General features: G+C 35.9%; 7 protein-coding genes across 7 annotated transcripts; 5 read left to right on the top strand and 2 right to left on the bottom strand.

Annotated features, from left to right (window-relative positions):
* Nucleotides 1–1802: 1802 nt before the first annotated feature.
* Nucleotides 1803–2636, top strand: TVAGG3_0996890 (proteasome regulatory particle assembly; the record flags this gene model as incomplete). Its single annotated transcript, XM_001580100.1, has 1 exon — nucleotides 1803–2636. The coding sequence occupies one exon, from the start codon at nucleotides 1803–1805 to the stop codon at nucleotides 2634–2636; it is 834 nt and encodes a 277-aa protein (XP_001580150.1).
* A 670-nt stretch (nucleotides 2637–3306) lies between these two features.
* On the bottom strand, nucleotides 3307–8790 carry TVAGG3_0996900 (helicase protein; the record flags this gene model as incomplete). The annotated part of the gene is made up of 1 exon (XM_001580101.2): nucleotides 3307–8790. The coding sequence occupies one exon, from the start codon at nucleotides 8788–8790 to the stop codon at nucleotides 3307–3309; it is 5484 nt and encodes a 1827-aa protein (XP_001580151.2).
* A 161-nt stretch (nucleotides 8791–8951) lies between these two features.
* TVAGG3_0996910 (DNA polymerase theta-related family) lies at nucleotides 8952–12566 on the bottom strand (the record flags this gene model as incomplete). Its single annotated transcript, XM_001580102.2, has 1 exon — nucleotides 8952–12566. The coding sequence occupies one exon, from the start codon at nucleotides 12564–12566 to the stop codon at nucleotides 8952–8954; it is 3615 nt and encodes a 1204-aa protein (XP_001580152.2).
* Nucleotides 12567–13396: 830 nt separating this feature from the next.
* TVAGG3_0996920 (TOR signaling) lies at nucleotides 13397–15709 on the top strand (the record flags this gene model as incomplete). Its single annotated transcript, XM_051254262.1, has 1 exon — nucleotides 13693–15309. The coding sequence occupies one exon, from the start codon at nucleotides 13693–13695 to the stop codon at nucleotides 15307–15309; it is 1617 nt and encodes a 538-aa protein (XP_051079836.1).
* Nucleotides 15710–15851: 142 nt separating this feature from the next.
* On the top strand, nucleotides 15852–17052 carry TVAGG3_0996930 (uncharacterized protein; the record flags this gene model as incomplete). Its single annotated transcript, XM_001580104.2, has 1 exon — nucleotides 16230–16814. One exon carries the CDS (start codon nucleotides 16230–16232, stop codon nucleotides 16812–16814), a length of 585 nt encoding a protein of 194 aa, XP_001580154.1.
* A 5688-nt stretch (nucleotides 17053–22740) lies between these two features.
* TVAGG3_0996940 (uncharacterized protein) lies at nucleotides 22741–23076 on the top strand (the record flags this gene model as incomplete). The annotated part of the gene is made up of 1 exon (XM_051254263.1): nucleotides 22741–23076. One exon carries the CDS (start codon nucleotides 22741–22743, stop codon nucleotides 23074–23076), a length of 336 nt encoding a protein of 111 aa, XP_051079837.1.
* Nucleotides 23077–24278: 1202 nt separating this feature from the next.
* TVAGG3_0996950 (SLEI family protein family) lies at nucleotides 24279–25973 on the top strand (the record flags this gene model as incomplete). The annotated part of the gene is made up of 1 exon (XM_001581414.2): nucleotides 24279–25973. The coding sequence occupies one exon, from the start codon at nucleotides 24279–24281 to the stop codon at nucleotides 25971–25973; it is 1695 nt and encodes a 564-aa protein (XP_001581464.2).
* Nucleotides 25974–26225: the final 252 nt, after the last annotated feature.

Consider the following 26225-nt stretch of genomic DNA (forward strand, 5'->3'; position numbering starts at 1 on the left):
ATATACGCACATCCATAAGTTATGCTATTTTTTCTATTTATTTTGTTCTAAAATTCTAAATATTTTTTTTTCATAACATAAAATATGATGTCTAGTCTCATTTACATAACAACATGCCTTAGAATAGGTTTTTTATTCTTTTTGTCACTTTAAATTAAGAATAAAAAGATAATTTAAATTGAATATTTGCGATTATTCTCACTAATGCTGCTTCCTCTTTTATTAGGTAGACAACAAAAAGTTAGCCTTGGACTCCCATATCAGATTTTTGATTGGTTGCGTATATAATGAGCTGAGATTGATAGACGAAAACCCAGTGAGAAAATTTTTGACGCCATATTGCATGGAGGAAAAATTAATAAACTAAAGGAAAAATTAAATGATAAAAACTGTTCCAAACTTGAACTATGAAACATATTTGAATACGAAAATTAAAATACAGTTAAGAATTTAACTCACGTCCATCAGACTTTTATTCAATAGACTTATTAATAAAGGCGACGGAATTTATGAATATGGTAATGAATTTATGAACGGTTGGAATTTGGAAAAACACGTTGGTGATCGGAATCTTCATATTTTGAATTTGGAATTTATAAACTCCAATGCATATACATAAATAAGTTGACAAGTATGGATAAAACTTTATTTGTCAAATGGAAAAAGAAATTAGAAATAAGAATATTCATGAATATAGATTAGGATACAAGTTTAAGACTTCTTCAATAAATACAGCAATTGTTCAAGTGTATTTGCATTTTTTTTTTGCAATTGACGAGAATTATAATTGAAAACCAACCTTAAAACAGAATTTAAGGCCATGTCATTTGGGTGTAAGTGCACCTCAATTTGAGTAGCATTATCACTTGTAACTGCAAGTTTTGAAAGACATCCATTATCTGAAATAGATGCTTTTTCAGCAATCAATTCCGAATATCTTCGACATTGCTGGAAAGAGAGAAGGTTAGAAGGAAAAGAAGAGAAAGAGTGAAAGAAAAGAAGAAGGAAAAAAGAAAAAAGATATATTAAATAAGATGTGCTCTTAATAGTGCAGAGGTGGTGGAGCTGCCAAGGCGCAATTTTTAACTCTATTCTACCCCACGGGATTTTTTTTAATGAAAATATTCAAACAAAATTATATCCATATGATTGTTTTTGAGGTTGTTAATACTTACTCCGTTTCTGTTTTCATTGTTTGAAACCAATGGAGTCAGAGAATAATTGTAAAGAGCCAAAATATGTTTTGATGAACCAAGATCAAAGCTTGTCTTTCATAGTTCGAAAATCATCGATTGGGTCTTCCAATGTCTCCTGGTCGATAACTTTACTCTGAATAACTTAGAAACTTTGGGGTTTTGTTAAACGACAAGAAATTATTTTTCTATTTTTTTGCCTTTTAAAAAGTGACACTTTGGTTGTTGTTTTTCATGCATTTAGAATATTTAAAGCAGTATGATAAATTCATAGAAACATATGAAAGGATATTTCATTTGAATAGCAATGAACAACTGGAAGTAATTTTTAATTTGTTTGAATCAATAATTATCAACAAGTATAAAACCCGTATATTGGAGCTTATTAAGAGTTTATTCATAGCAATTAAATATAATTATCGATCTATTGAGCTTTATGTCAATGTTATTAATCAATTCGTCTCTAAATATTCATTTGATTTAGGTCACCTTAAATATTTAATATTAAGATCAGATCACTTGCGTATATTCACTAATTCTGAAAATGTTAATCAAATAAATATCATAATAGGTTCGATTCCAAGAGAAAATTCCATTGAAGAAATAATAATGTATGACAAAATTGATAAATTCAAAGAATATGTAGTTCAAAATTCTTTTGAGTATATACGAATTAAAATTTATGGATTTTTCAGGCTAAATGCTATCGAATCTTGCTGCTATTTTGGATCAGTGAACATTTTTCAGTTTATAATTTCATGTTTAAATCAAGAAATTACATCGGATTGCCTTGAATATTCATTCATAGGTGGAAATACAGATATCATCAATGAATGCTTGAAGAAGTTTACAATAGATAGTGAATGCATGAACAATATAATTTCATCTCATAACAATAAATTTTTAGAATATGTTTTCGAAAGAAATTTATTTAGATTAGAAGAAATTGAATATCAAAATATAATCGATTCACAAAACTTGAAAGCAGTATTTCTAATGTTCAAAGAAGATAAAAATTCAATTATTCCGTGGTGTGCTGCATTTCCAGAAACAATAGAAATACTTGTTAATGAAAAAGTCGATCTATTTAAGACCTCTTCTGATAAAGAAGCGTTACTTCATTTTTCAGCAGCTTTTAATACAATTTATATATGTAAGTTTTTGCTGAATTCAAGCGACTTTTTCCAAAAAGTTAATAGTATAAAAGATGATTTGGGAAGGATTGCTCTGCATCATGCATCAATGGGCAATAGCGTAGAAGTCGCTAAAGTTCTATTATTTTTTGGTGCAAATGTTAACGCCCATGATAAATATGGAGAAACACCACTTCATTTCGCAGCAAATTATAACAATAAAGAAATGGCTGAACTTCTCATTCATTCAGCGGCTAAAATAAATCTTAAAAATAAACTCAAACGAACTTGTCTTCATGAAGCTGCATAAGTAGGTAGTAACAGCATATTGACCATCCTAATCTCTCATGGTGCTGATATAAATGCAAAAGATAGGAATGGACGCACACCTCTTCATCTCGCCGCAGGAGGAAGATCATTAGAAGCATTAAAAATTCTAATTTCAAAGGGAGCAAATATCAATGAAAAAGATAGAGACGGCCATACAGCTCTTTATTATGCAAGATTAGAAGCTAACAAAGAGATCGAGAATTTTTTGATTTCTATGCATGCCCTATAGAGTTAGAGAAACTTTTGGCATCATAGTATTATTTTGCAAGGTTCCATGAATTGCTATTTCTTTCTTGTTTAATACCATTACGATTATTTCAGAAGGAAGTAAATATGAAAAAATGGATCAATGCAAGAACGAATCGAATTCTATATTACTTTAAATTATACAAATACATTGAAAGCCCATGGAAAAATCAATCACCCTTACCAATTTTTAAGGTCTGTGTGAAAAATTCCATGATGCATTACAATTGTATTTATAATTTCAGAACGAATAAAAAATGATTTTGATAATTAACTATGTATTTTCATATGATTAATATCGTTGGCATCAATCGGATGATAAGGATTTCATTATGATATTTACACTAAATAACAATAAAATTTTTACGATATTAACAATAAAAAAATTAAAATAACAATAAATTTCAATGTTTTCCACCTCTTGGCCTTGTTCTGTAAGGTCTTCTGAAGTGGCTGAGATAAATTTCTGCAGTATCATCTTCCCATTGAGCCTCAGAAATCAAAATATTATATTCATCGACATCTTCTGATTTCTGTTGAGTTTTTTCTTCGGAAATTTGAGCTTTTTCTTCTTGTTTTTGAGGAGTTTCTTCTGTTTTCTGTTGCTGAGGTCTATAAACAGCGAATTTGTTATCTTTCTTCTTCTTTTGTGGCGGAGATTTCTCTTCTTGTTCTTTAGCAGTTTGTTCTTGGTTGTTTGGTCTCCAAACAGCGAATTTATCATCTTTCTTCTTTTTACTTTGTTTCTGCTGTTGTTTTTCTTCTGTTTGAATATTTGTTGTTTGTTGTTTAACTTCTTCTGGTTGTTTAGTTTCTTCAAGAACATTATTAACAATTTGTTCATCATTTTGTTCAATTTCTTCTTCAAATTGATCTTGGGAATGAGAAACATTCCTTGATCTTTGGATTCTTTGTCCTGATCTCGTAACAAATTTGCTTCTTCTCTTCCTTCTTTCATGTAATTTCTCTGCAACTTCTGGAAGAGGAAGTTGCGCTTTAGAACCTAATTTGATGATAACTTTCTGTTTGCGAACTCTAACTTTGCCTTTTTGTATAAGTTCGTCCTCTAAAACTTCTACTGGTTTGTCAACATGTTTTCGTCTGGAAGCGGTTTTTGGCGGCTTGTCAGCTGCCAGTTTTGAATTCAAAGACTTCAAGAATTCAAGAGGATCATAGTTTGGATCATCCGGATCGTGGCTGATCAAGAGAGCTGGTCTTTGCTGCCTCTTCTTCTTTGATTTGGCCACTTCACTTTTAGATTGAGTTTTAAGAGGTTTTTGATGAAGAATTTGATCTTTTGGTTTTTGAACATCGATTTTAACAGGAGGTTCTTCTTTCTTTGGAGGAACAGGAAGAGTTATTTCTAGTGGTTTGTTCTTTATCTCGACAACAACTGCCTTTTTAGGAATTTCTTCGACCAAATTCTTGTCATCATCGTTGTTTACAACAACTAAAGTAGAAGTTCTTGGATTTTGCATGTTTAATGTCTTCTGATGACTCTCTTTTATCTTTGTGATTTCTGTTTTGAGGTTATCGATGTTGAGTTTCGGACTTTTTTCTTCTTTTTCTTCTTGTTTTTGGACATCTTTTTTGAGAGTTTTTTCAATGATTTCTTCTTCCTCTTCGTAATATTCGTAGTAATCTTCTTCTTCATCTTCCTCGTAGTAATATTCCTCTTCTTCTTCGTATTCTGATTCTTGTTTTCGTTTTGCATCAATTGTTTCTACTTCTAAAGGAATGTTTTGTTCTTTAGAAATTTGTTGAATTGAAGGAACTTCTTTGAGTTCTAGAACTGGCTGATCTTCCTTCTTTTTCTCTTCTTCAACATCTGGTTTCTTTACTTGTTCATCTTCATAGATATCTTCAATATTTTCGTCATCATCGATGTTGTAATCATCATCTGACTCAAACTCTGTCTCCTTCTTTTGCATTTCTTCATTTGATTCTTTCTTTTGTTCTTCTTCCTTAGTTTGTGGAATTTCTTTAACTTCAGTCTTAGATGGAAGTTCTTCCTTGACCTCATTCTTTTCTTCTTCAATCTTTTGAATTTCATTTGGTTCATTCTTTGTTTGAAGTGGAATTTCTTCAATTGTTTCTTCGTTTGTCTGAGGAATAATATCATTCTTTGTTTCTTTTGGAGGTTGTGGTGGAAGAATGTCATCATCTGATTCGATTTCTTCTTTCTTTATTTCTTGTTGTGGAAGCTCTTCTTTCTTTTGAATTTCATCTTCAATTTCTAATTTTTGTCCTTTCTTTGCAGGAAGAATTTCATCATCAGAATCAATTTTTGTTTCATAGATTTGTTTCGAAGGAAGTTCTAAATCAGAATCAATTTCTAAGTTTTGTTTCTGAATGAATTCATCATAAGTTTCGAATTTTTCTGATTTCTTTGGTTTGGTGATTTCGTCATCATCATCAAGGAAATCACTCAAACTATCCTCATCTAAAGCATTCATTCCTGCAACTTGATTTGCTAAAGATGTAAGTAAATCAATGTCAATTTCCTCTTCCTCAATCTCTTCCTCCTCTTCTTTAACTTCTTCAATTTCTTTGACTTCTTCTGGATTTTCTTCTTTAATTTCTTCTTGAATCTCAACTTTGGTTTCTTCTTTAGAAGTTTCATCATTAATTTCTTCTGGAGCTTCATCTAATTCAATCTTTTCTTCTGGAGTTTCTTCTTTGACTTCTTCTGCTTGAGCCTCAATATTTGTTTCTTCCAAAGTAGTTTCTTCTTTAGAAGTTTCATCATTAATTTCTTCTGGAGCTTCATCTAATTCAATCTTTTCTTCTGGAGTTTCTTCTTTGACTTCTTCTGCTTGAGCCTCAATATTTGTTTCTTCCAAAGTAGTTTCTTCTTTAGAAGTTTCATCTTTGACGTCTTCTGCTGGTGTTTCGATTATATTGACTTTTTCTTCTGGTTCTTTAGAAACAATTTCTTCTTTAGGAATTTCAACTTTTTCTTCTTCATTGATTTCATTAGTTACTTCAACCAAATCTTTTTGTTCTTCTTTAGAAATAGTAACTTCTTGAGAAATTTCAGCTTTAACTGGTTCTTCTTTATCTTCAATTGGAGCTTGATTTTCAGCTTTAGATTCAGTTTCTTCTGTTTCATTTTCTTTTGTAGAAACAATTTCTTGAAGTTTAGTTTCAGTCTTTACTTCTTCCACTTGTTCTTCTTTTTCAGGTAGAATTTCTGCTGGCTTCTCTTCTTTAACTTCTTCATTCTGTTTCTCTTCAACTTTGATTTCTTCTTTAGTTTCTGATTCTTTCTTCTCTTCTTTGATTTCTTCAGTTTCTTTCTCTTCAGAAACTTTTTGTTCATCTTGAATTTCTTCTTTGGAATCAGATTTATTTGATGTTTCTTTTTCTTGAGTTACTTCTTTCTCTTCTTCCTCAATTTCGTTTTGTTTCTTCTCTTCCTTGACTTCAACATTTTCTTTATTAGTTTCTTCCTGAACTTCCTCAACTTTCTTTTCTTCAACAGCTTCTTTATTTTCTTCAACGGTTTCACCTTGTTTCTGTTCTTCAACAGCCTCAGCTTTCTTTTCCTCTGCAGCTTCTTTCTTCTCTTCAAATGTTTCTGTCATTTCTTTAATATCTGCTTTCTTTTCTTCTTCAACAACATCTTTCTGCTCTTCAACCGTTTCTTCTTTCTTTTCTTCAACCATTTCTTTCTTTTCTTCGATGACCTCTTCTTTCTTTTCTTGTTCAGCTTCAATTTGTTTTTCTTCTACTTTTTCATCAGTTTCTGCTGCAATGTTTAAGTCATCAACTTCTGGTTCCAAAGGTTCCTGATTGTCTTCTTCCATGACGTAGATTTCTTCTTCTTCGTAGAAAGATTCTTCTTCTTTGTGTATCTCTGGTTCTTGCTTAAATTTAAATTTGTTTCGTCTTCTGTCTCTGTTCACAACAGGTTCTTCTGGTTGTTGTTTGTGTCTCATTCTGCTGTCGAATCCTGAGAATTTCAGCATGTTATCAGGAATTGCTTCTCTTCTTCTGTAATGAGGACCACTTTGGACAGGTTCTTCTTTCTGAACTCTCTTTCTTCTTCCATATCTGTCGATTGTGTAATTATCACCTACAGGTTCAGCCTGTTGAACTCTTCTCCTTCTTCCATTCTTATCGAATGTGTATTCAGGCATTGCTTGTTCTGGTGGTTGTTGTTTTCTTCCAACGAATTGACTCATTACTGGTTCTTCTTGTTGTTTTCTCTTTCCGAAAACTCTGTCTTCCCATTTCACGACTTCTTCGAAAACATTCGCTTCATTGAATTCGAGTTCGTTAACTCCGAAATCAATATCTTCATCGTTCTTCTTTTGTTGAATTGGTTTTCGTGGTGGAGCTCCTAATTTGACAGGAGCTGGCGGTTTAGAAATGTGAAGTGACTCCTTTGTGACTCTTCTCAAGTGATCGAGATCGAGTGCAACCAAAGGAACCATTTGATCCATGCCAACCATTCCTTCTGGAATCAAATAAATCCAGATGTCACTTTTTGGAATTGTTGACATACTTGGCATTTCTACGATCAAATTTTCTTTGTCGCAGACAACTCTGTCGTGGCAATAGAGTTTTCCTGATTTGATGCCAACAACTAACACATGCAATGCCTGCATTGTGTTTTGATTCTCCAAATTCTTGTTGAAAATTTGGGATCCTGTTGTTCCTGACACTTTTTCAAGTTCAATTCTAATTGCAGTTCTTGTTCTATCCAACAATATCTGTGTTTTCTTGTAGAGACAGAAATTGTTTCTGAGTTCATTCAAGATCTTTGGCAATCTCTGTTTCGTGAACATGACTTCGTGAATGTATTTGAAGTCAAAGGCTTCGTTTGTCAGTACTAAAAGTGGATTTGAATCATTCCACAAACCGAAATTAATCATTTGAACAATTCCCAAACAGTTTAATGTTTCATTTGCTAATCCTTTGACGCAACAGATTTCGCTGAAACATTTAGCTATTTTGAGAGTCTGTTTGAGTATCACGGCTTTGTCAGCTTCGAAATCTTGGTTCGGCATTCTTCTGTTTGAAAAGTAATAGTTCAAAATGAAAAATGCTTTTGCAGCAGCAGAAGTCAAAGGTTCGTGATATTCATATCTCGGTGTCATTTCACTCAATATCTTGTCTTCACCAAATCTGATAGGAACTTCAGATAAATCTGCTGAATTACAGATGCTTTTAAGTAACAAATCAATTGACATTGCGTCATTTGTTTTCTCAAAGAAATTATGGACAATTGAAGGAGAAACACCATAAAGAGCAGCAATTCTTCCTAATTGTGTTGGTTTTAATTTTCCTTCATGATTGATTGAGACACACTCATATCTGATAAGTTTATCAACGATTTCATTAGCGATTTCATCCAAGTTTTTCATGTAATATTTCGGATTCTGGTTAACTCTGATGAAAAGAAAAGATCTGTGCAAGAAAGACATCATTCCATTGAAAGATCTGATGTTTCTGCTGCTTACTTCTGCATTGATAACTTCTAATAATACACTAGGTAATGAAGATTCAATTGGAACAGGAGAATAAACGAAATTCTGCAAGAATTCTTTTCTACTTTCTTCGCAATAGATCATTAACAAACCTTCTTGATCCAAATAAGGTCTTCCTGCTCTTGCCATCATCTGCTGCATGTCTTGGATTGGATAAGGAACGTATTGGTTTGTTTTTGTATCGAAATATTCTGTTCCTTTTATGACAACGAATTTTGCAGGTAAAAACTTACCCCAAGCAAAAGAAACAGGAGCAATAAGAAGCCTTAATTGTCCTCTTCTAAACAAACCTTCAACAATCTTCTTGTCTTTATCCGTTAATGAATTATGATGAATGCCAATTCCGAATGACAAGAAATATCTCAATTCCTCGTTATCAACTTTTTCTGACATTTCTGTACTTTCTTTTGTCTTGTAATAGTCTGGTTCTCCTCTGTTGTTTGCGTAGTCAATGAGTTCACTTGCTGTCAATTTCGTCTGTTTCTTACTTGACACGAAAATAATTGTTGGCAATTCTTCAGAGAAAGATTTAATTGAATCAGAAAGAGGTTTGTTCATCGCAGCCATGCCATTCTCGCTGAATAGTTTCGTCCTGGGAATCCTCTTAAAAGGAATTTCATTTCAACAGGACGTGCTTCCAATGGGAAATTGAATGTTTGTTTCAATTCAACTTCGAAATAAACGGCTAAATCAATTGGATTTGCAACGGTGTTTCCAATAACAACAAATCTTAATTTCCTGCAATATTTGCGCATTCGATCAACAATTACTTCTATAAGAGCACCTTTGTTGGTGTTCATCATGTGGATATCATCAATAATTATTAATTTGAAACGTAACAAAAAGATTTTCATTGACTTCACTTTTGACACATTATCAAAATCTTCTGGATTTGCAGCGATGATTCTATGCTTTTGTATCAAAGAACAGTCTTTGGAGAAATCACCTGATAGCCAGCAGAATTTCGCTGGAAGTTTTTCTTTCCAATTTGATATTTTTTCATCCAAAGAAATTTGTAAAGGATTCAAATACAAAATCTTTGAATCATCATTTTCAAGAAGTTGTTTGAAAATGGCCAATTCACCAATAACTGATTTGCCTGTTCCATTTGGTGCGCACAACAAAATATTTGCATCTGTGTGGTAAACTTGGTAAAACAGTTGTGTTTGGATCTCATTGAAGAACTTGAAACCAAAGAATTTCATGTATTCCATGTCATTCAAAGCAGCAATTGGTAATGCCATCAAAGGAACTAATGCTGACTTGTATGGTTCATATAATTTGCTGATTCTTTCGATCTTTAATGTGCATCTATCACCTGCTGCTAAATATTCAGATGAAGTAATCGAAATGATGTAAGATTTCGAACCAAGAGCAATTGGAACACAGTAATTCAATTGCATTCCAGTTTTTGCAAGAATTTCATCGATGGAAAACTCACTTGCAATATAGAAAATATTTTCATCACCATCTTCAATGAATATCTTATAGTTCATGAATTGTGAACAAATGTTATAATCCCATTCAAATGGAAAAGTGACATCAATTACAATATTCAAATATTTGTCAGAAATCGGTTGATAATAACAACTCATTCTTACAGAAGGGAATTTCTTGGCGTAATCCAAAGATTGTGCTGCGTAATTATCACCTCTCAAGAGATTGCAGAGCTCTTTGAAATCGATCTGTTTGATATCATCAATTGACAAACCTTGTCTTATAATTCTTTTCAAAAGTTGGTCATCGCGAGGAAAAGACATAATTTGGATTAAAGGACAATCTGTTCTCATTCTGCACCACCACATTCTTCTTTGTACCATCTTGCACAAGTCCAAACAGAATGAGGCTAAGAAACACCAACCTTTTTCAACAGAAATTTCGAAAATCGCATCGAAAATTCTGGAAATATTATCTGCAACCCAACCTTGATCTAACTGAAGAGTTGTTGTCTTCAAAGGTTCTCGACTTATATATGTTTGGAGAAGGAAATTGACTTTTCCTGATACTTCTTCAATAGCTGATGCGAAAGGAATGACTGGCTTATAAACTTCCATTTCTTTGTATTCGTTCTTTCTGACAGTGATCGAATCACAAATTCCTGAAGCGAAAACGCAGTCAATTAATTCACTTTCTTCCATTTCTCCTTTAAGATTTTCATTCAAAAATCTTACAGCATCGAAAGGAATGTAGTGCATAGAAGAAACCAAACCAACATGTGTTGGATGCAATATTTCAGTTGTTTTTGAGTATCTGACCATTCCATATTTTGTCAGGTTTTTAATTGCTCTTCTTATTGAATCAACAGTTCTTTCGTAATTTGGTTCTAATTGGTACATAAATGTATATGTTGCCCAACGTATTGCATCTTCTTTTGATGCGACAGTTCCCAAAGATACTTCGGCGTTCAAACAATCTTCGAGTTTGTTCATGAATTTGGAATCAATTGGTTCAGCGTTAACCAAAGTTTTTGTGTAACTTGACAAAACATTGGCTTCTGTAATCAAATACGCTTCACCGCATGTATCGAACTGAGGACGACCAGCTCTTCCGAACATCTGGTGGACATCCAAAATACCGATATCTTCGATTTTTCCGAGTTCTGTGTTATAAACTTTTGTTCCTTTGATGACAACAGAATGAGCAGGAAGATTTACACCCCATGCCAATGTTGATGTGCAAATAAGTATCTGGAACATGTTAGATCTAAACATTTGCTCAACGAAAACTCTGTCTTGTCTAGGAAGTCCTGCATGATGAATACCAATTCCCAATGCAATTGTTTCTCGTAATTGTGGACTTAAATTTCGTTTTCCTGCTTGTGTTAATAATTCATCAGTTGCAGAAGTACCTAAATATCTATTTACTATATGTGCATACTTCGATGTTTCGTTTCTTGAATGAACAAAAACAATTGTTTGCGATCCTTTCCCTAAAATTTCTTTCAAAACTTGGATACCTAAAACATCAACTTGTATTGATTCATCTTTGTAGCCTGGCTGCTTAAGTTCATTGTATAGTTTCTGGCTGTCTTGGTCAGGACATTTATCTGTCTTCTTTGCACCAATTAATGTCATTGCCAATGGAACAGGTCTGTATTCTGGACCGAAATAAAACAAACCATTATCAGGAACACGAATGAAATTTGCGACATCAGTGTAATTAGGCAATGTCGCGGACAATCCAAGGATTCTGATTTGCTTCTGCGTTTGTTCTACTTGTCGAAGAGTTCTTGCAACTAATGATTCAATGACAGGACCTCTGTCATCGGCTAAAAGATGGATTTCATCAATAATTAGGAGTTTCAATCGCATACTTGGAGCGTTTTCTCCGGCTTTTCTTGTGGCAACATCCCACTTTTCTGGTGTAGCAACAAGGATCTGGGATTTCTCTACTTGTGCAGATGATAATGATGTATCTCCGGTGTATTCTTCAACAACAACTTTCAAATGCTTTAATGCGGTATTAAGCTTGTCTTGGATTTCCATGGCAAGTGCTTTCATGGGTGTAATATAGACAATTAAGAAGGGAGAATCATCAATGTGAGGTGGAATTCCCGGAATTTCGATAATATGTTTTTTAATTTCATGAAGAATAGTAATCATAGCGACATTTGTTTTACCAGCACCTGTTGGGGCACAGACAAGCATATTGTCGTCCGTGTTGTATCCTGTTTCGAAAATTTGGGATTGAATATCATTAAATTCTGTACAGCCGTTAAAACATTGTCGTACCCAATCTGGTAAATCAGAAAGTTGTTTTCTATCGATTTTTGGCTTTTCAAGAGTAGTTGCTTGAACATCATATCTTGACATGTTGATTGTTTCGGTATTTTTATAAATTGCTTTTACGACTGGTTTTATTGGCTTAGTGCGCTTAATTGGAGCTAAAATTGGTTTCGATTCTTGTTTAGTTTGACTTGAATTTTGATATTTCTGATGAAAATATTTGATAATTTGATCTCTCCAATCTAAAAATATATCCACAGGAGTCTTTACTGAAGGTCCTAATAGATTTGACAATTTTGATCGTATATTTACATCCGATGAATCCGAAAGAAGTAATTGTGTGATATTTTCCACAACTTCTTCCGGATACTCTGCCTTGGAGGATTCAACAACATTCTCTAGCCAAGATTCAACTGTTGATCCGGCCCAAGGTTCAGAACTCATCTAAATTTGCCACTTTTTCTCACTTCAAGAGATGAGAAATCATTACTTTCAACTCTACACGTGAATAAATTAGTTAGATATGTCTTTTACAGATGTATTAGTGCGATGATTTGGCGTTATTACCTCAAATATATATAGATTGTAATTTGTGATGAAATCTTTTGAAGGAATCAGACATAAATCCAATGTTTAATGAAAATATTCGTTGTGTGTGTGCATGTGATCTATTCCATATTAACTTGAGCTGTAAAATATTTTATCATATAATTTTCAGGGGTAAAAAATCATTTAGGTATTTAATATCAAGCTATATACAGGCATTACATATGTATTTCCTGTGAAATAATTTAATAAATAATATCCTTATGATAGATTTGTAAGACTGTTTTCTCCACAGATAAAAAGGGGTTAAAATCAGAATTGAACTTTCTCTGTTCCAGCACAAAAGACATAATTCTACGCCCTAAGATTTGATTGGTGTGTTTTCAAAATTTTGAACTTATTTCTCTACCGCTACGATGAAAACTCTTCGGAAATATCAAAAGTATTCTGACAATGCGCTTATTTAACTGAAGAAAAATGTGTTCGGAGGTTGTACAAAATCTGTCGAAAATGAGAACTTTGATTGAAATGATTTTATTTATATTTCCGCCAAAACTCAGAATATCTCTTAAAAATTGAATGAATACGTATTCATAAATAAATATAGTTTAGGGGAGGTGGCATGAATATTTCGTGTGGTCGAAATTCTTAATTAATAGCGAACGCTCAATCATTCATTATCAATTTTTCGATCACTGAATTTTTAAAATAATAAACTCAATTTTAGAAGAAAATGGCGGCGATGGTAGCAACGAAGAGAATTGTGTCAAGAACACCAATTGTGTTTCAAAGACCGCAAAGCTCAATCGGAAAGCTACCCCAAGCATGTAATAAGACAAAAGCAGCAATTTGTCTATTCTGTCTATTTGATGGGCTTCGAAATCCTTCAATTCGTCGATTAGTTCGTAAACCAAGAACAGTTTGCCAACGCCAACTCTTAACCTTCGATCCAACTTATTATGCGCCCGCATCTAAAAATGGAGTTCAAGATATTTACAATAACGCCGTGCAATGCAATTGTGACATGGCGGTAGATCCATCAGCACAAACAGTACTTACGTTATTGCGTAAGCATGCTACTTCTTTGCCTCCGCAGCGTATTCTAATTCATTATTTCGGCCATGGCTGCCATCCGCCAACCGAAGATGGCTCATTATACTTCTTTTCTGAAGATAGGACGCGTTATAAGCCAATTAAAATCATCAACTTACTCAATTCCTGCCCATGTCCATTATGTGTCATAATTGATGCTCCAAATGCAGGATGCTTGCCACGCTTCTTCTCTTCAAAATCGGATGCGTTTGCATTTTTCGCTTGTGGTGCCAGCGAAACCCTTCCTTTGAGTATAGATGCGCCACTTGACCTATTTTCGGCCTGTCTTCTTACTCCATTCGAAACAGCCATCTGGTTCCATCGTAGGCATCATAGCAATGTTTTAGAGTTTGAAAATTCAGCAGTTAACAACAACAAAGATGTTATCAAGAAATTCCTCGATGCATTCTTAGATGCAATACTCTTCGACTCCCAAATATCAGCGATATACGAAAAATTTGCATTTGACACATCCGTTTTTGTTCTTGCGCGCGGATTTGTCCTTGCACAAAGAATTTTAAATTCATTTAACATCCATCCTTCAACATACCCAGAATTGAAGAACATGTCCAGCCACCCACTCTGGGGCATGTGGGATACAGCCATAGACTGCTTCCTTACGATGCCTTTAGACAGATCAATGATCACAGTCTTCAAAATCTTCTCGAAGTCATTCTCATCATTCCCATCCACCGACTCATTACCGATATTCTCATTCTACCTCAGAACGGAATTCCACCAAGATGCCGTTCATCTCCTTCTTAATTTCATTGATTCTACAGAAGGAGCAGCTTCGACATGCTCGAGGTCCTCCATACCAAAGATCATCGTAAACCTCGAGAAACCATCAGCAGCAAGCCTTGTTGTCGTTGCCAAATGCATTGCAAGTGAAAAGATTTCTCCATTTGATCCACAAATCCCAATAAACTTCCAGAACACGAAAGATCCTGGTGTCCTCAAAGCCGGATTCCTCTGCCTCGCATTGTCTATTTCAATTACAGGCCAAACCGCTTTTTCACGTTTGATTCCATTATGTATTGAAAAAGCAACGCAATGCGCTCCTTATTCCGCTTTGTTCTTAGGCTTGTTGTTGGAAAGGGCCTCGAGATTGATGACAATACCAGAGTATATCTCGAAGTTCATGCCATTAGTCAAATCAAGAAGAGATGACTATCGAGCAGCTGCCGCCTTTTTTTTCGGTTTCGCAAAAGAACCTGAAGTTTTGAACGTCATTTTATCAATGACAACTGATAAATCACCTGTTGTTAGATGTCAAGCTTTGTGGTCTGTTGCCAAGTTCATCAAACACAACATGTTGCAGCCTGAACAAGCAGTACTTGATATGTTCAAAGAAATGCAAAATGATAAGGCCGAATTCATCGTCAAAACAGCTATAGGTTTGTTACCGTACTTCGCTGATGAAAGGTTCAAAGATCAGAATATTCCACAGGATCAGATGCTCATTCAGCGTCTGATCTTAAATGTAAATGCAGTTGGATTCATGGAGAGATTCGAAAGTGATGCATTTTTGTGTGATGCATCATGTTAAAAAAAAAAGAAAATTATATTTATATTATTATAAAATGTTGTCTTATTAAAGTTTCGTATTATAATGAACTTGTTGATTTTTAGTATCTGATACTAATGTCGAAAATTAATTATTTTTTTTTCCATTGTATCTTTTTAATAATTTTCCATTTTGTAATAATTTATTTTTGAAAAATAATTTTATACATGTTTAAATATTCCCATTGGTCGGTATATATTTATATTAATGATCATCGTTTTTTGTTTTTTTGATTAATATTATAATTTATTAATTGGATTAGTCAATAATTTGGTACAAATGAGCATGAAACTATTGTCATGATTTATTCAATCATTGTCGTTAGATTATTTTCATTTCGAATTATAAAATAAGGATTAAGGCTAAATTAGTAATATCAAGTTTTCCCATGTTACTGAAATTTAAATATCTATTATTTGTTTGGATTAACATATGAAAATGTGAATCTGACAAAACTTCTGGAATTAAATTTTGTGAAGAATAAATTCACATTTTTTCAGCTATAAATTTACTCAATTTCCAAAATGAAGTTTTTATTTAATCTACTACTTTATTATCCTTCCTTTTTATAAAATGTGATTTCTATCGTTCCCAGTGGTCCTCAATTTAATTAAACTATAATAATATGATATTAGTTATTTTTCCATAAGAATTAATATATAATTGAATATTAACAATTTTCTGAGGATGAATCAATTCAATCAATTCAAGTACTCAATTTACATTCACTTCATTATTTAATTGTCATTCCCAGTATGGCAAGACCCAAACCATTTCTGAGCAGAATAATATACAGACGTCATAAAGACAAGCCAGGATATGTTGTAATGCTTGGAGATAAACTTTCTATGAAAGAGCGATATGAATTCAAAAATGATGACGAGTTAAAGAATATTTTGTCAATGATCCATGCAACTTATGCTAAAGACAATCAGGGTAACATGTCTGAACCACTTGATAATGATCAACATGATCTTATTCAACCTAACATGCAAATGCAATTTGATATTTCCACAAATATCGAACAAAAGGCTGGGAGTTCAAACCAGTGTCTCAATCCTGACTACCAAGATTTTGAATTTCCAGATATTAATCCAGATGAAGATTTTACAGCAATTGGCGGACAATATGGTGAAATTGCGAATTATGATTTACTTCCTGATTTACAGGAAAATATTGATCTAAGTCTTGATCCACCCATGCCATTTGAAAGTAAGGCAAATGAAGGACAGTCTTCTGGACCACCAAATCATGATATCATTTCTAATTTGCAAAAAAATGATCTGGCTCCTGATACACAGCAACCATTTTGCAGTGCAACAGTTGAGGGACAGTCTTCTGGAATCTCGCAACAGAATACCATTTCTGTTTCGCAAGAAAATAATGAACGTACTCAATATTCCCCTCCATCAGTTGATGAATGGTTTTTCTCCCAACAAGCGTCTGACTGTGAATTTGGTGAAATTGAATTCAATAATTTGTACTGATGTTTAAACAATGAAATTAAAGAAAAAAGCAATCTCTAAACATTTTACAATTTTTAATGCATTTCAAATAATAATTTTATATGTCTTGATAAGTTATATACTTTTAATCCATCTAACTAGGGATGCGTTAAACACGCCATTTGACCGGGCGTACATTTTTTTTGTTCGCCCAAAAATTTCGCCATTTGAGAAATTCAAAAATTAAAAATAAAATTTAATCTTGATTTTTTTATTTTTGTGATTTTTTTGAAACTTACATAAGTGATGAAATACTTTTTTTTAAGTAATCGTTTATTATATATAAATATATCTTAATAAATTTAATTCCTAAGCCACTTACAATTCAATATTGAATGTGGATTATCAATTTTTTGGCGTGTTCAATTTCAAATTTTGATATTTATGTTTATTTTATTCAGTATAATGCTAAGAATTAAAATATAAAATTCATATAATTTTTTCTTTGAAAATATTTTACATTTTTACCGTACCTTGAATAACCGGCGAACCATTCAATTGGTCATAGACCAATTTGAGATACTCTTTTCAGAGGAATCTAAAATGTTGTTTATATGGTTATTTATATATTATTTAATCATTTTCTTAAATAAAAATCATAAGTTCTCAATTTTCTTCATAACGATTCTTACAAATTTAATGTTTTTACTATGAGTGCTAAATATTATTAATTACTAAATGATTTAAAAAGAAAAAACATGTTTTTACTTTGTACGTTAACATACGTTAATATCACTTCGGCTATGGATAGAGGCCAACAGCGCCTTATTAATGAGAAAAACATTAGCCTCTTATCAATGAGATGGAAGTGTATTCGTGATTACAATTGTGAATTCAGATACACTTCCATCTCAAAAAATGCAATCAAATTTGTATTGAATTGCATTTTTTGAATACATGCTATTGGCAGTTGGGTTTTTAGTGCATTTATATTATATTGGTACTAAGGCTTTTGGAAAATTTACAAAATAAATTTAATATTTTGTAAATGTTATCGGTTCTTACGCTTTTGGAAGGAGGGATGGTATTTTTGGAGCATTTATATTACATTGGTACTAAGGCTTTTGGAAAATTTACAAATAAATTTAATATTTTGTAAATGTTATCGGTTTTACGCTTTTGGAAGGAGGGATGGTATTTTTGGAGCATTTATATTACATTGGTACTAAGGCTTTTGGAAAATTTACAAAATAAATTTAATATTTTGTAAATGTTATCGGTTCTTACGCTTCCTCTCTTCATCAAGATGCTTCCTCACTCCATCATGCATCCTCTGAAAGCTTCCTCTCTTCATCAAGGTGCTTCCTCTCTTGATCAAGATGCTTCCTCTCTTGATCAAGATGCTTCCTCTCTTGATCAAGGTGCTTCCTCTCTTGATCAAGGTGCTTCCTCTCTTCATCAAGATGCTTCCTCTCTTCATCAAGATGCTTCCTCTCTTCAACAAAGTGCTTCCTCTCTTCAACAAAGTACTTCCTCTCTTCATCAAGATGCTTCCTCTCTTCAACAAAGTGATTCCTCTCTTCTTCAAAGTACTTCCTCTCTTCATCAAGATGCTTCCTCTCTTGATCAAGATGCTTCCTCTCTCTGCAGCTTCCTCTCTTGATCAAGATGCTTCCTCTCTTGATCAAGATGCTTCCTCTCTTCATCAAGATGCTTCCTCTCTTCATCAAGATGCTTCCTCTCTTCAACAAAGTGCTTCCTCTCTTCAACAAAGTACTTCCTCTCTTCATCAAGATGCTTCCTCTCTTCAACAAAGTGCTTCCTCTCTTCTTCAAAGTACTTCCTCTCTTGATCAAGGTGCTTCCTCTCTTCATCAAGATGCTTCCTCTCTTCAACAAAGTGCTTCCTCTCTTCAACAAAGTGATTCCTCTCTTCTTCAAAGTACTTCCTCTCTTCATCAAGATGCTTCCTCTCTTCATCAAGATGCTTCCTCTCTTCTTCAAAGTACTTCCTCTCTTGATCAAGATGCTTCCTCACTTCATCATGCAGCTTCCTCTCTTGATCAAGATGCTTCCTCTCTTCATCAAGATGCTTCCTCTCTTCAACAAAGTACTTCCTCTCTTGATCAAGGTGCTTCCTCTCTTCATCAAGATGCTTCCTCTCTTCAACAAAGTGCTTCCTCTCTTCTTCAAAGTACTTCCTCTCTTGATCAAGATGCTTCCTCACTCCATCATGCAGCTTCCTCTCTTGATCAAGGTGCTTCCTCTCTTCATCAAGATGCTTCCTCTCTTCATCAAGATGCTTCCTCTCTTCAACAAAGTGCTTCCTCTCTTGATCAAGATGCTTCCTCTCTTCTTCAAAGTACTTCTCTTTGATCAAGATGCTTCCTCTCTTCAACAAGACTTCCTCTCTTGATCAAGATGCTTCCTCACTCATCAATGCAGCTTCCTCTCTTGATCAAGATGCTTCCTCTCTTCATCAAGTGCTTCCTCTCTTGATCAAGTGCTTCCTCTCTTCATCAAAGTGCTTCCTCTCTTCATCAAGATGCTTCCTCTCTTCAACAAAGTATTCCTCTCTTCTTCAAGTACTTCCTCTCCTTCATCAAGTGCTTCCTCTCTTGATCAAGATGCTTCCTCTCTTCAACAAAGTGCTTCCTCTCTTCTTCAAGTACTTCCTCTCTTCATCAAGTGCTTCCTCTCTTCATCAAGATGCTTCCTCTCTTCAAAGTATTCCTCTCTTGATCAAGTGCTTCCTCTCTTCAACAAAGTACTTCCTCTCTTCATCAAGATGCTTCCTCTCTTCAACAAAGTGATTCCTCTCTTCTTCAAAGTACTTCCTCTCTTCATCAAGGTGCTTCCTCTCTTCATCAAGATGCTTCCTCACTCATCATCAGCTTCCTCTCTTGATCAAGTGCTTCCTCTCTTGATCAAGTGTCCTCTCTTCATCAAGATGCTTCCTCTCTTCAACAAAGTGTCCTCTTCTTCAACAAAGTACTTCCTCTCTTCATCAAGATGCTTCCTCTCTTCACAAAGTGCTTCCTCTCTTCTTCAAAGTACTTCCTCTCTTGATCAAGTGCTTCCTCTCTTCTCAAGTGCTTCCTCTCTTGATCAAGATGCTTCCTCTCTTCAACAAAGTGTCCTCTCTTCTTCAAAGTACTTCCTCTCTTCATCAAGATGCTTCCTCTCTTCATCAAGTGCTTCCTCTCTTCTTCAAAGTACTTCCTCTCTTGATCAAGATGCTTCCTCTCCATCATCAGCTTCCTCTCTTGATCAAGATGCTTCCTCTCTTCATCAAGATGCTTCCTCTCTTCAACAAAGTACTTCCTCTCTTGATCAAGTGCTTCCTCTCTTCATCAAGATGCTTCCTCTCTTCAATCAAAGTGCTTCCTCTCTTCTTCAAAGTACTTCCTCTCTTGATCAAGATGCTTCCTCACTCCATCATGCAGCTTCCTCTCTTGATCAAGATGCTTCCTCTCTTCATCAAGTGCTTCCTCTCTTGATCAAAGTGCTTCCTCTCTTCATCAAGATGCTTCCTCTCTTCACAAAGTGCTTCCTCTCTTCATCAAGATGCTTCCTCTCTTCACAAAGTGCTTCCTCTCTTCTTCAAAGTACTTCCTCTCTTCATCAAGATGCTTCCTCTCTTGATCAAGATGCTTCCTCCTCATCAAGTGCTTCCTCTCTTGATCAAGATGCTTCCTCTCTTGATCAAGTGCTTCCTCTCTTCATCAAGTGCTTCCTCTCTTCATCAAGATGCTTCCTCTCTTCACAAGTACTTCCTCTCTTGATCAAGTGCTTCCTCTCTTCATCAAGATGCTTCCTCTCTTCATCAAGATGCTTCCTCTCTTCATCAAATGCTTCCTCTTTCTTCAAAGTACTTCCTCTCTTCATCAAGGTGCTTCCTCTCTTCATCAAGATGCTTCCTCTCTTCTTCAAGTGCTTCCTCTTCTTCAAAGTACTTCCTCTCTTCATCAAAGTGCTTCCTCTCTTCATCAAGATGCTTCCTCTCTTCTTCAAAGTACTTCCTCTCTTGATCAAGTGCTTCCTCTCTTCAACAAAGTACTTCCTCTCTTGATCAAGATGCTTCCTCTCTTCATCAAGTGCTTCCTCTCTTCTTCAAATACTTCCTCTCTTCTTCAAGTGCTTCCTCTCTTGATCAAGATGCTTCCTCTCATCAAGATGCTTCCTCTCTTATCAAGATGCTTCCTCTCTTGATCAAGTGCTTCCTCTCTTCTCAAAGTACTTCCTCTCTTCATCAAAGTACTTCCTCTCTTCAACAAAGTGCTTCCTCTCTTCTTCAAAGTACTTCCTCTCTTCATCAAGATGCTTCCTCTCTTTCAAGATGCTTCCTCTCCATCATGCAGCTTCCTCTCTTGATCAAGTGCTTCCTCTCTTCATCAAGTGCTTCCTCTCTTCATCAAGATGCTTCCTCTCTTCACAAGTGCTTCCTCTCTTCAACAAAGTGACTTCCTCTCTTCTTCAAAGTACTTCCTCTCTTCATCAAGTGCTTCCTCTCTTCCAAAGTACTTCCTCTCTTCATCAAGTGCTTCCTCTCTTCATCAAGTGCTTCCTCTCTTCTTCAAAGTACTTCCTCTCTTGATCAAGTGCTTCCTCTCTTCATCAAAGTGCTTCCTCTCTTGATCAAGATGCTTCCTCTCTTCATCAAGATTCCTCTCTTCTTCAAAGTACTTCCTCTCTTCATCAAGTGCTTCCTCTCTTGATCAAGTGCTTCCTCTCTTCATCAGCTTCCTCTCTTGATCAAGTGCTTCCTCTCTTCATCAAGTGCTTCCTCTCTTCATCAAGTGCTTCCTCTCTTCATCAAGTGCTTCCTCTCTTCAACAAGTGCTTCCTCTCTTGATCAAGTGCTTCCTCTCTTCACAAGATGCTTCCTCTCTTCATCAAGTGCTTCCTCTCTTCATCAAGATGCTTCCTCTCTTCAACAAAGTGCTTCCTCTCTTCATCAAATGCTTCCTCTCTTCATCAAGATGCTTCCTCTCTTCATCAAGTGCTTCCTCTCTTCATCAAGTGCTTCCTCTCTTCATCAAAGTGCTTCCTCTCTTCATCAAGTGCTTCCTCTCTTATCAAGATGCTTCCTCTCTTCATCAAAGTGCTTCCTCTCTTGATCAAGTGCTTCCTCTCTTCAAAGTACTTCCTCTCTTCATCAAGATGCTTCCTCTCTTCACAAAGTGCTTCTCTTCTTCAAAGTACTTCCTCTCTTCATCAAGTGCTTCCTCTCTTGATCAAGATGCTTCCTCTCTTCATCAGCTTCCTCTCTTGATCAAGTGCTTCCTCTCTTGATCAAGTGCTTCCTCTCTTCATCAAGTGCTTCCTCTCTTCATCAAGATGCTTCCTCTCTTCAAAGTACTTCCTCTCTTGATCAAGTGCTTCCTCTCTTCATCAAGTGCTTCCTCTCTTCTTCAAAGTGCTTCCTCTCTTCATCAAAGTGCTTCCTCTCTTGATCAAGTGCTTCCTCTCTTCATCAAGTGCTTCCTCTCTTCTTCAAATGCTTCCTCTCTTCTTCAAAGTACTTCCTCTCTTCATCAAGTGCTTCCTCTCTTCATCAAGATGCTTCCTCTCTTCTTCAAAGTACTTCCTCTCTTGATCAAGGTGCTTCCTCTCTTCATCAAATGCTTCCTCTCTTATCAAGATGCTTCCTCTCTTCAACAAAGTGACTTCCTCTTCTTCAAAGTACTTCCTCTCTTCATCAAGATGCTTCCTCTCTTCATCAAGTGCTTCCTCTCTTCATCAAGAGCTTCCTCTCTTGATCAAGTGCTTCCTCTCTTCATCAAGATGCTTCCTCTCTTCAACAAAGTGCTTCCTCTCTTTCAAAGTACTTCCTCTCTTGATCAAGGTGCTTCCTCTCTTCATCAAGTGCTTCCTCTCTTCATCAAGATGCTTCCTCTCTTCTTCAAAGTACTTCCTCTCTTCATCAAGTGCTTCCTCTCTTCAAAGTACTTCCTCTCTTGATCAAGATGCTTCCTCTCTTCACAAAGTACTTCCTCTCTTCTTCAAAGTGCTTCCTCTCTTCATCAAGTGCTTCCTCTCTTGATCAAGTGCTTCCTCTCTTCATCAAGAGCTTCCTCTCTTCATCAAATGCTTCCTCTCTTGATCAAGTGCTTCCTCTCTTCATCAAGATGCTTCCTCTCTTCATCAAGTGCTTCCTCTCTTCATCAAGTGCTTCCTCTCTTCAAAGTACTTCCTCTCTTTCAAGTGCTTCCTCTCTTCATCAAAGTGCTTCCTCTCTTCTTCAAAGTACTTCCTCTCTTGATCAAGTGCTTCCTCTCTTCATCAAGTGCTTCCTCTCTTGATCAATGCTTCCTCTCTTCATAAATGCTTCCTCTCTTCTTCAAAGTACTTCCTCTCTTCATCAAGATGCTTCCTCTCTTCATCAAGATGCTTCCTCTCTTCTTCAAAGTACTTCCTCTCTTGATCAAGATGCTTCCTCTCCATCAAGTGCTTCCTCTCTTCATCAAGTGCTTCCTCTCTTCATCAAGTGCTTCCTCTCTTCTTCAAAGTACTTCCTCTCTTGATCAAGATGCTTCCTCTCTTGATCAAGTGCTTCCTCTCTTCATCAAGATGCTTCCTCTCTTCAACAAAGTGCTTCCTCTCTTCTTCAAAGTACTTCCTCTCTTGATCAAGATGCTTCCTCTCTTCATCAGAGCTTCCTCTCTTGATCAAGATGCTTCCTCTCTTTCAAGTGCTTCCTCTCTTGATCAAGTGCTTCCTCTCTTCATCAAGTGCTTCCTCTCTTCATCAGATGCTTCCTCTCTTCAACAAAGTGCTTCCTCTCTTGATCAAGATGCTTCCTCTCTTTTCAAAGTACTTCCTCTCTTGATCAAGTGCTTCCTCTCTTCAACAAAGTACTTCCTCTCTTGATCAAGATGCTTCCTCTCATCATCAGCTTCCTCTCTTGATCAAGATGCTTCCTCTCTTCATCAAGTGCTTCCTCTCTTGATCAAGGTGCTTCCTCTCTTCATCAAGATGCTTCCTCTCTTCATCAAGATGCTTCCTCTCTTCAATCAAAGTGCTTCCTCTCTTCTTCAAAGTACTTCCTCTCTTCATCAAGTGCTTCCTCTCTTCATCAAGATGCTTCCTCTCTTCTTCAAAGTACTTCCTCTCTTGATCAAGATGCTTCCTCTCTTGATCAAGTGCTTCCTCTCTTCATCAAGATGCTTCCTCTCTTCACAAAGTGCTTCCTCTCTTCATCAAAGTACTTCCTCTCTTTTCAAATCTCTTGATCAAGGTGCTTCCTCTCTTCATCAAGTGCTTCCTCTCTTCTTCAAAGTACTTCCTCTCTTGATCAAGATGCTTCCTCTCTTCAACAAAGTACTTCCTCTCTTGATCAAGATGCTTCCTCTCTTCAACAAAGTGACTTCCTCTCTTCTTCAAAGTACTTCCTCTCTTCATCAAGATGCTTCCTCTCTTGATCAAGATGCTTCCTCTCTTCATCAGCTTCCTCTCTTCATCAAGTGCTTCCTCTCTTGATCAAGTGCTTCCTCTCTTCATCAAGATGCTTCCTCTCTTCATCAAGATGCTTCCTCTCTTCAACAAAGTGCTTCCTCTCTTCAACAAAGTACTTCCTCTCTTCATCAAGATGCTTCCTCTCTTCAACAAAGTGCTTCCTCTCTTCTTCAAAGTACTTCCTCTCTTGATCAAGGTGCTTCCTCTCTTCATCAAGATGCTTCCTCTCTTGATCAAGATGCTTCCTCTCTTCAACAAAGTGATTCCTCTCTTCTTCAAAGTACTTCCTCTCTTCATCAAGATGCTTCCTCTCTTCAACAAAGTGCTTCCTCTCTTCTTCAAAGTACTTCCTCTCTTCATCAAGATGCTTCCTCTCTTGATCAAGATGCTTCCTCACTCCATCATGCAGCTTCCTCTCTTGATCAAGATGCTTCCTCTCTTGATCAAGGTGCTTCCTCTCTTCATCAAGATGCTTCCTCTCTTCATCAAGATGCTTCCTCTCTTCAACAAAGTACTTCCTCTCTTGATCAAGGTGCTTCCTCTCTTGATCAAGATGCTTCCTCTCTTCATCAAGATGCTTCCTCTCTTCAACAAAGTGCTTCCTCTCTTCTTCAAAGTACTTCCTCTCTTCATCAAGGTGCTTCCTCTCTTCATCAAGATGCTTCCTCTCTTCTTCAAAGTGCTTCCTCTCTTCTTCAAAGTACTTCCTCTCTTCATCAAGGTGCTTCCTCTCTTCATCAAGATGCTTCCTCTCTTCTTCAAAGTACTTCCTCTCTTGATCAAGGTGCTTCCTCTCTTCAACAAAGTACTTCCTCTCTTGATCAAGATGCTTCCTCTCTTCAACAAAGTGATTCCTCTCTTCTTCAAAGTACTTCCTCTCTTCATCAAGATGCTTCCTCTCTTGATCAAGATGCTTCCTCACTCCATCATGCAGCTTCCTCTCTTGATCAAGATGCTTCCTCTCTTGATCAAGGTGCTTCCTCTCTTCATCAAGATGCTTCCTCTCTTCATCAAGATGCTTCCTCTCTTCAACAAAGTACTTCCTCTCTTGATCAAGGTGCTTCCTCTCTTCATCAAGATGCTTCCTCTCTTCTTCAAAGTGCTTCCTCTCTTCAACAAAGTACTTCCTCTCTTGATCAAGGTGCTTCCTCTCTTCATCAAGATGCTTCCTCTCTTCTTCAAAGTACTTCCTCTCTTGATCAAGGTGCTTCCTCTCTTCAACAAAGTACTTCCTCTCTTGATCAAGATGCTTCCTCTCTTCAACAAAGTGATTCCTCTCTTCTTCAAAGTACTTCCTCTCTTCATCAAGATGCTTCCTCTCTTGATCAAGATGCTTCCTCACTCCATCATGCAGCTTCCTCTCTTGATCAAGATGCTTCCTCTCTTGATCAAGGTGCTTCCTCTCTTCATCAAGATGCTTCCTCTCTTCATCAAAGTGCTTCCTCTCTTCTTCAAAGTACTTCCTCTCTTGATCAAGATGCTTCCTCACTCCATCATGCAGCTTCCTCTCTTGATCAAGATGCTTCCTCTCTTCATCAAGATGCTTCCTCTCTTCATCAAGGTGCTTCCTCTCTTCAACAAAGTGCTTCCTCTCTTCAACAAAGTACTTCCTCTCTTGATCAAGGTGCTTCCTCTCTTCATCAAGATGCTTCCTCACTCCATTATGCAGCTGCTTCTTTTCTTCATCAATTCCTCTTCACCCTGGAGCTCCTCAGCTTTATATCATTTTAATTGGATTTTTTGAAATCCACCTGCAGTAGGATAAAGGAGATGTAACTCACGACTAAGAACCTGGCCATATGCTCCATTCCAGGCCAAAACAGATTGCATAGCCACAAACAGATTTTTATAGTTTTCTAATTCTGCAAACTCGGGAATTCGTGTTCTTGGTTGCATTTTTTTTAAACGGGAACTTCACAAATTTGGTTCATGGCCATAAAAACTCATTCAATTTTTCTGAGATTTTTTTTTCCTCAGATCTTCCTCATAAGACTCC

The sequence above is a fragment of the Trichomonas vaginalis genome, chromosome I (genome assembly GCF_026262505.1).
Source record: "Trichomonas vaginalis G3 chromosome I, whole genome shotgun sequence".
NCBI lineage: Eukaryota > Parabasalia > Trichomonadida > Trichomonadidae > Trichomonas > Trichomonas vaginalis.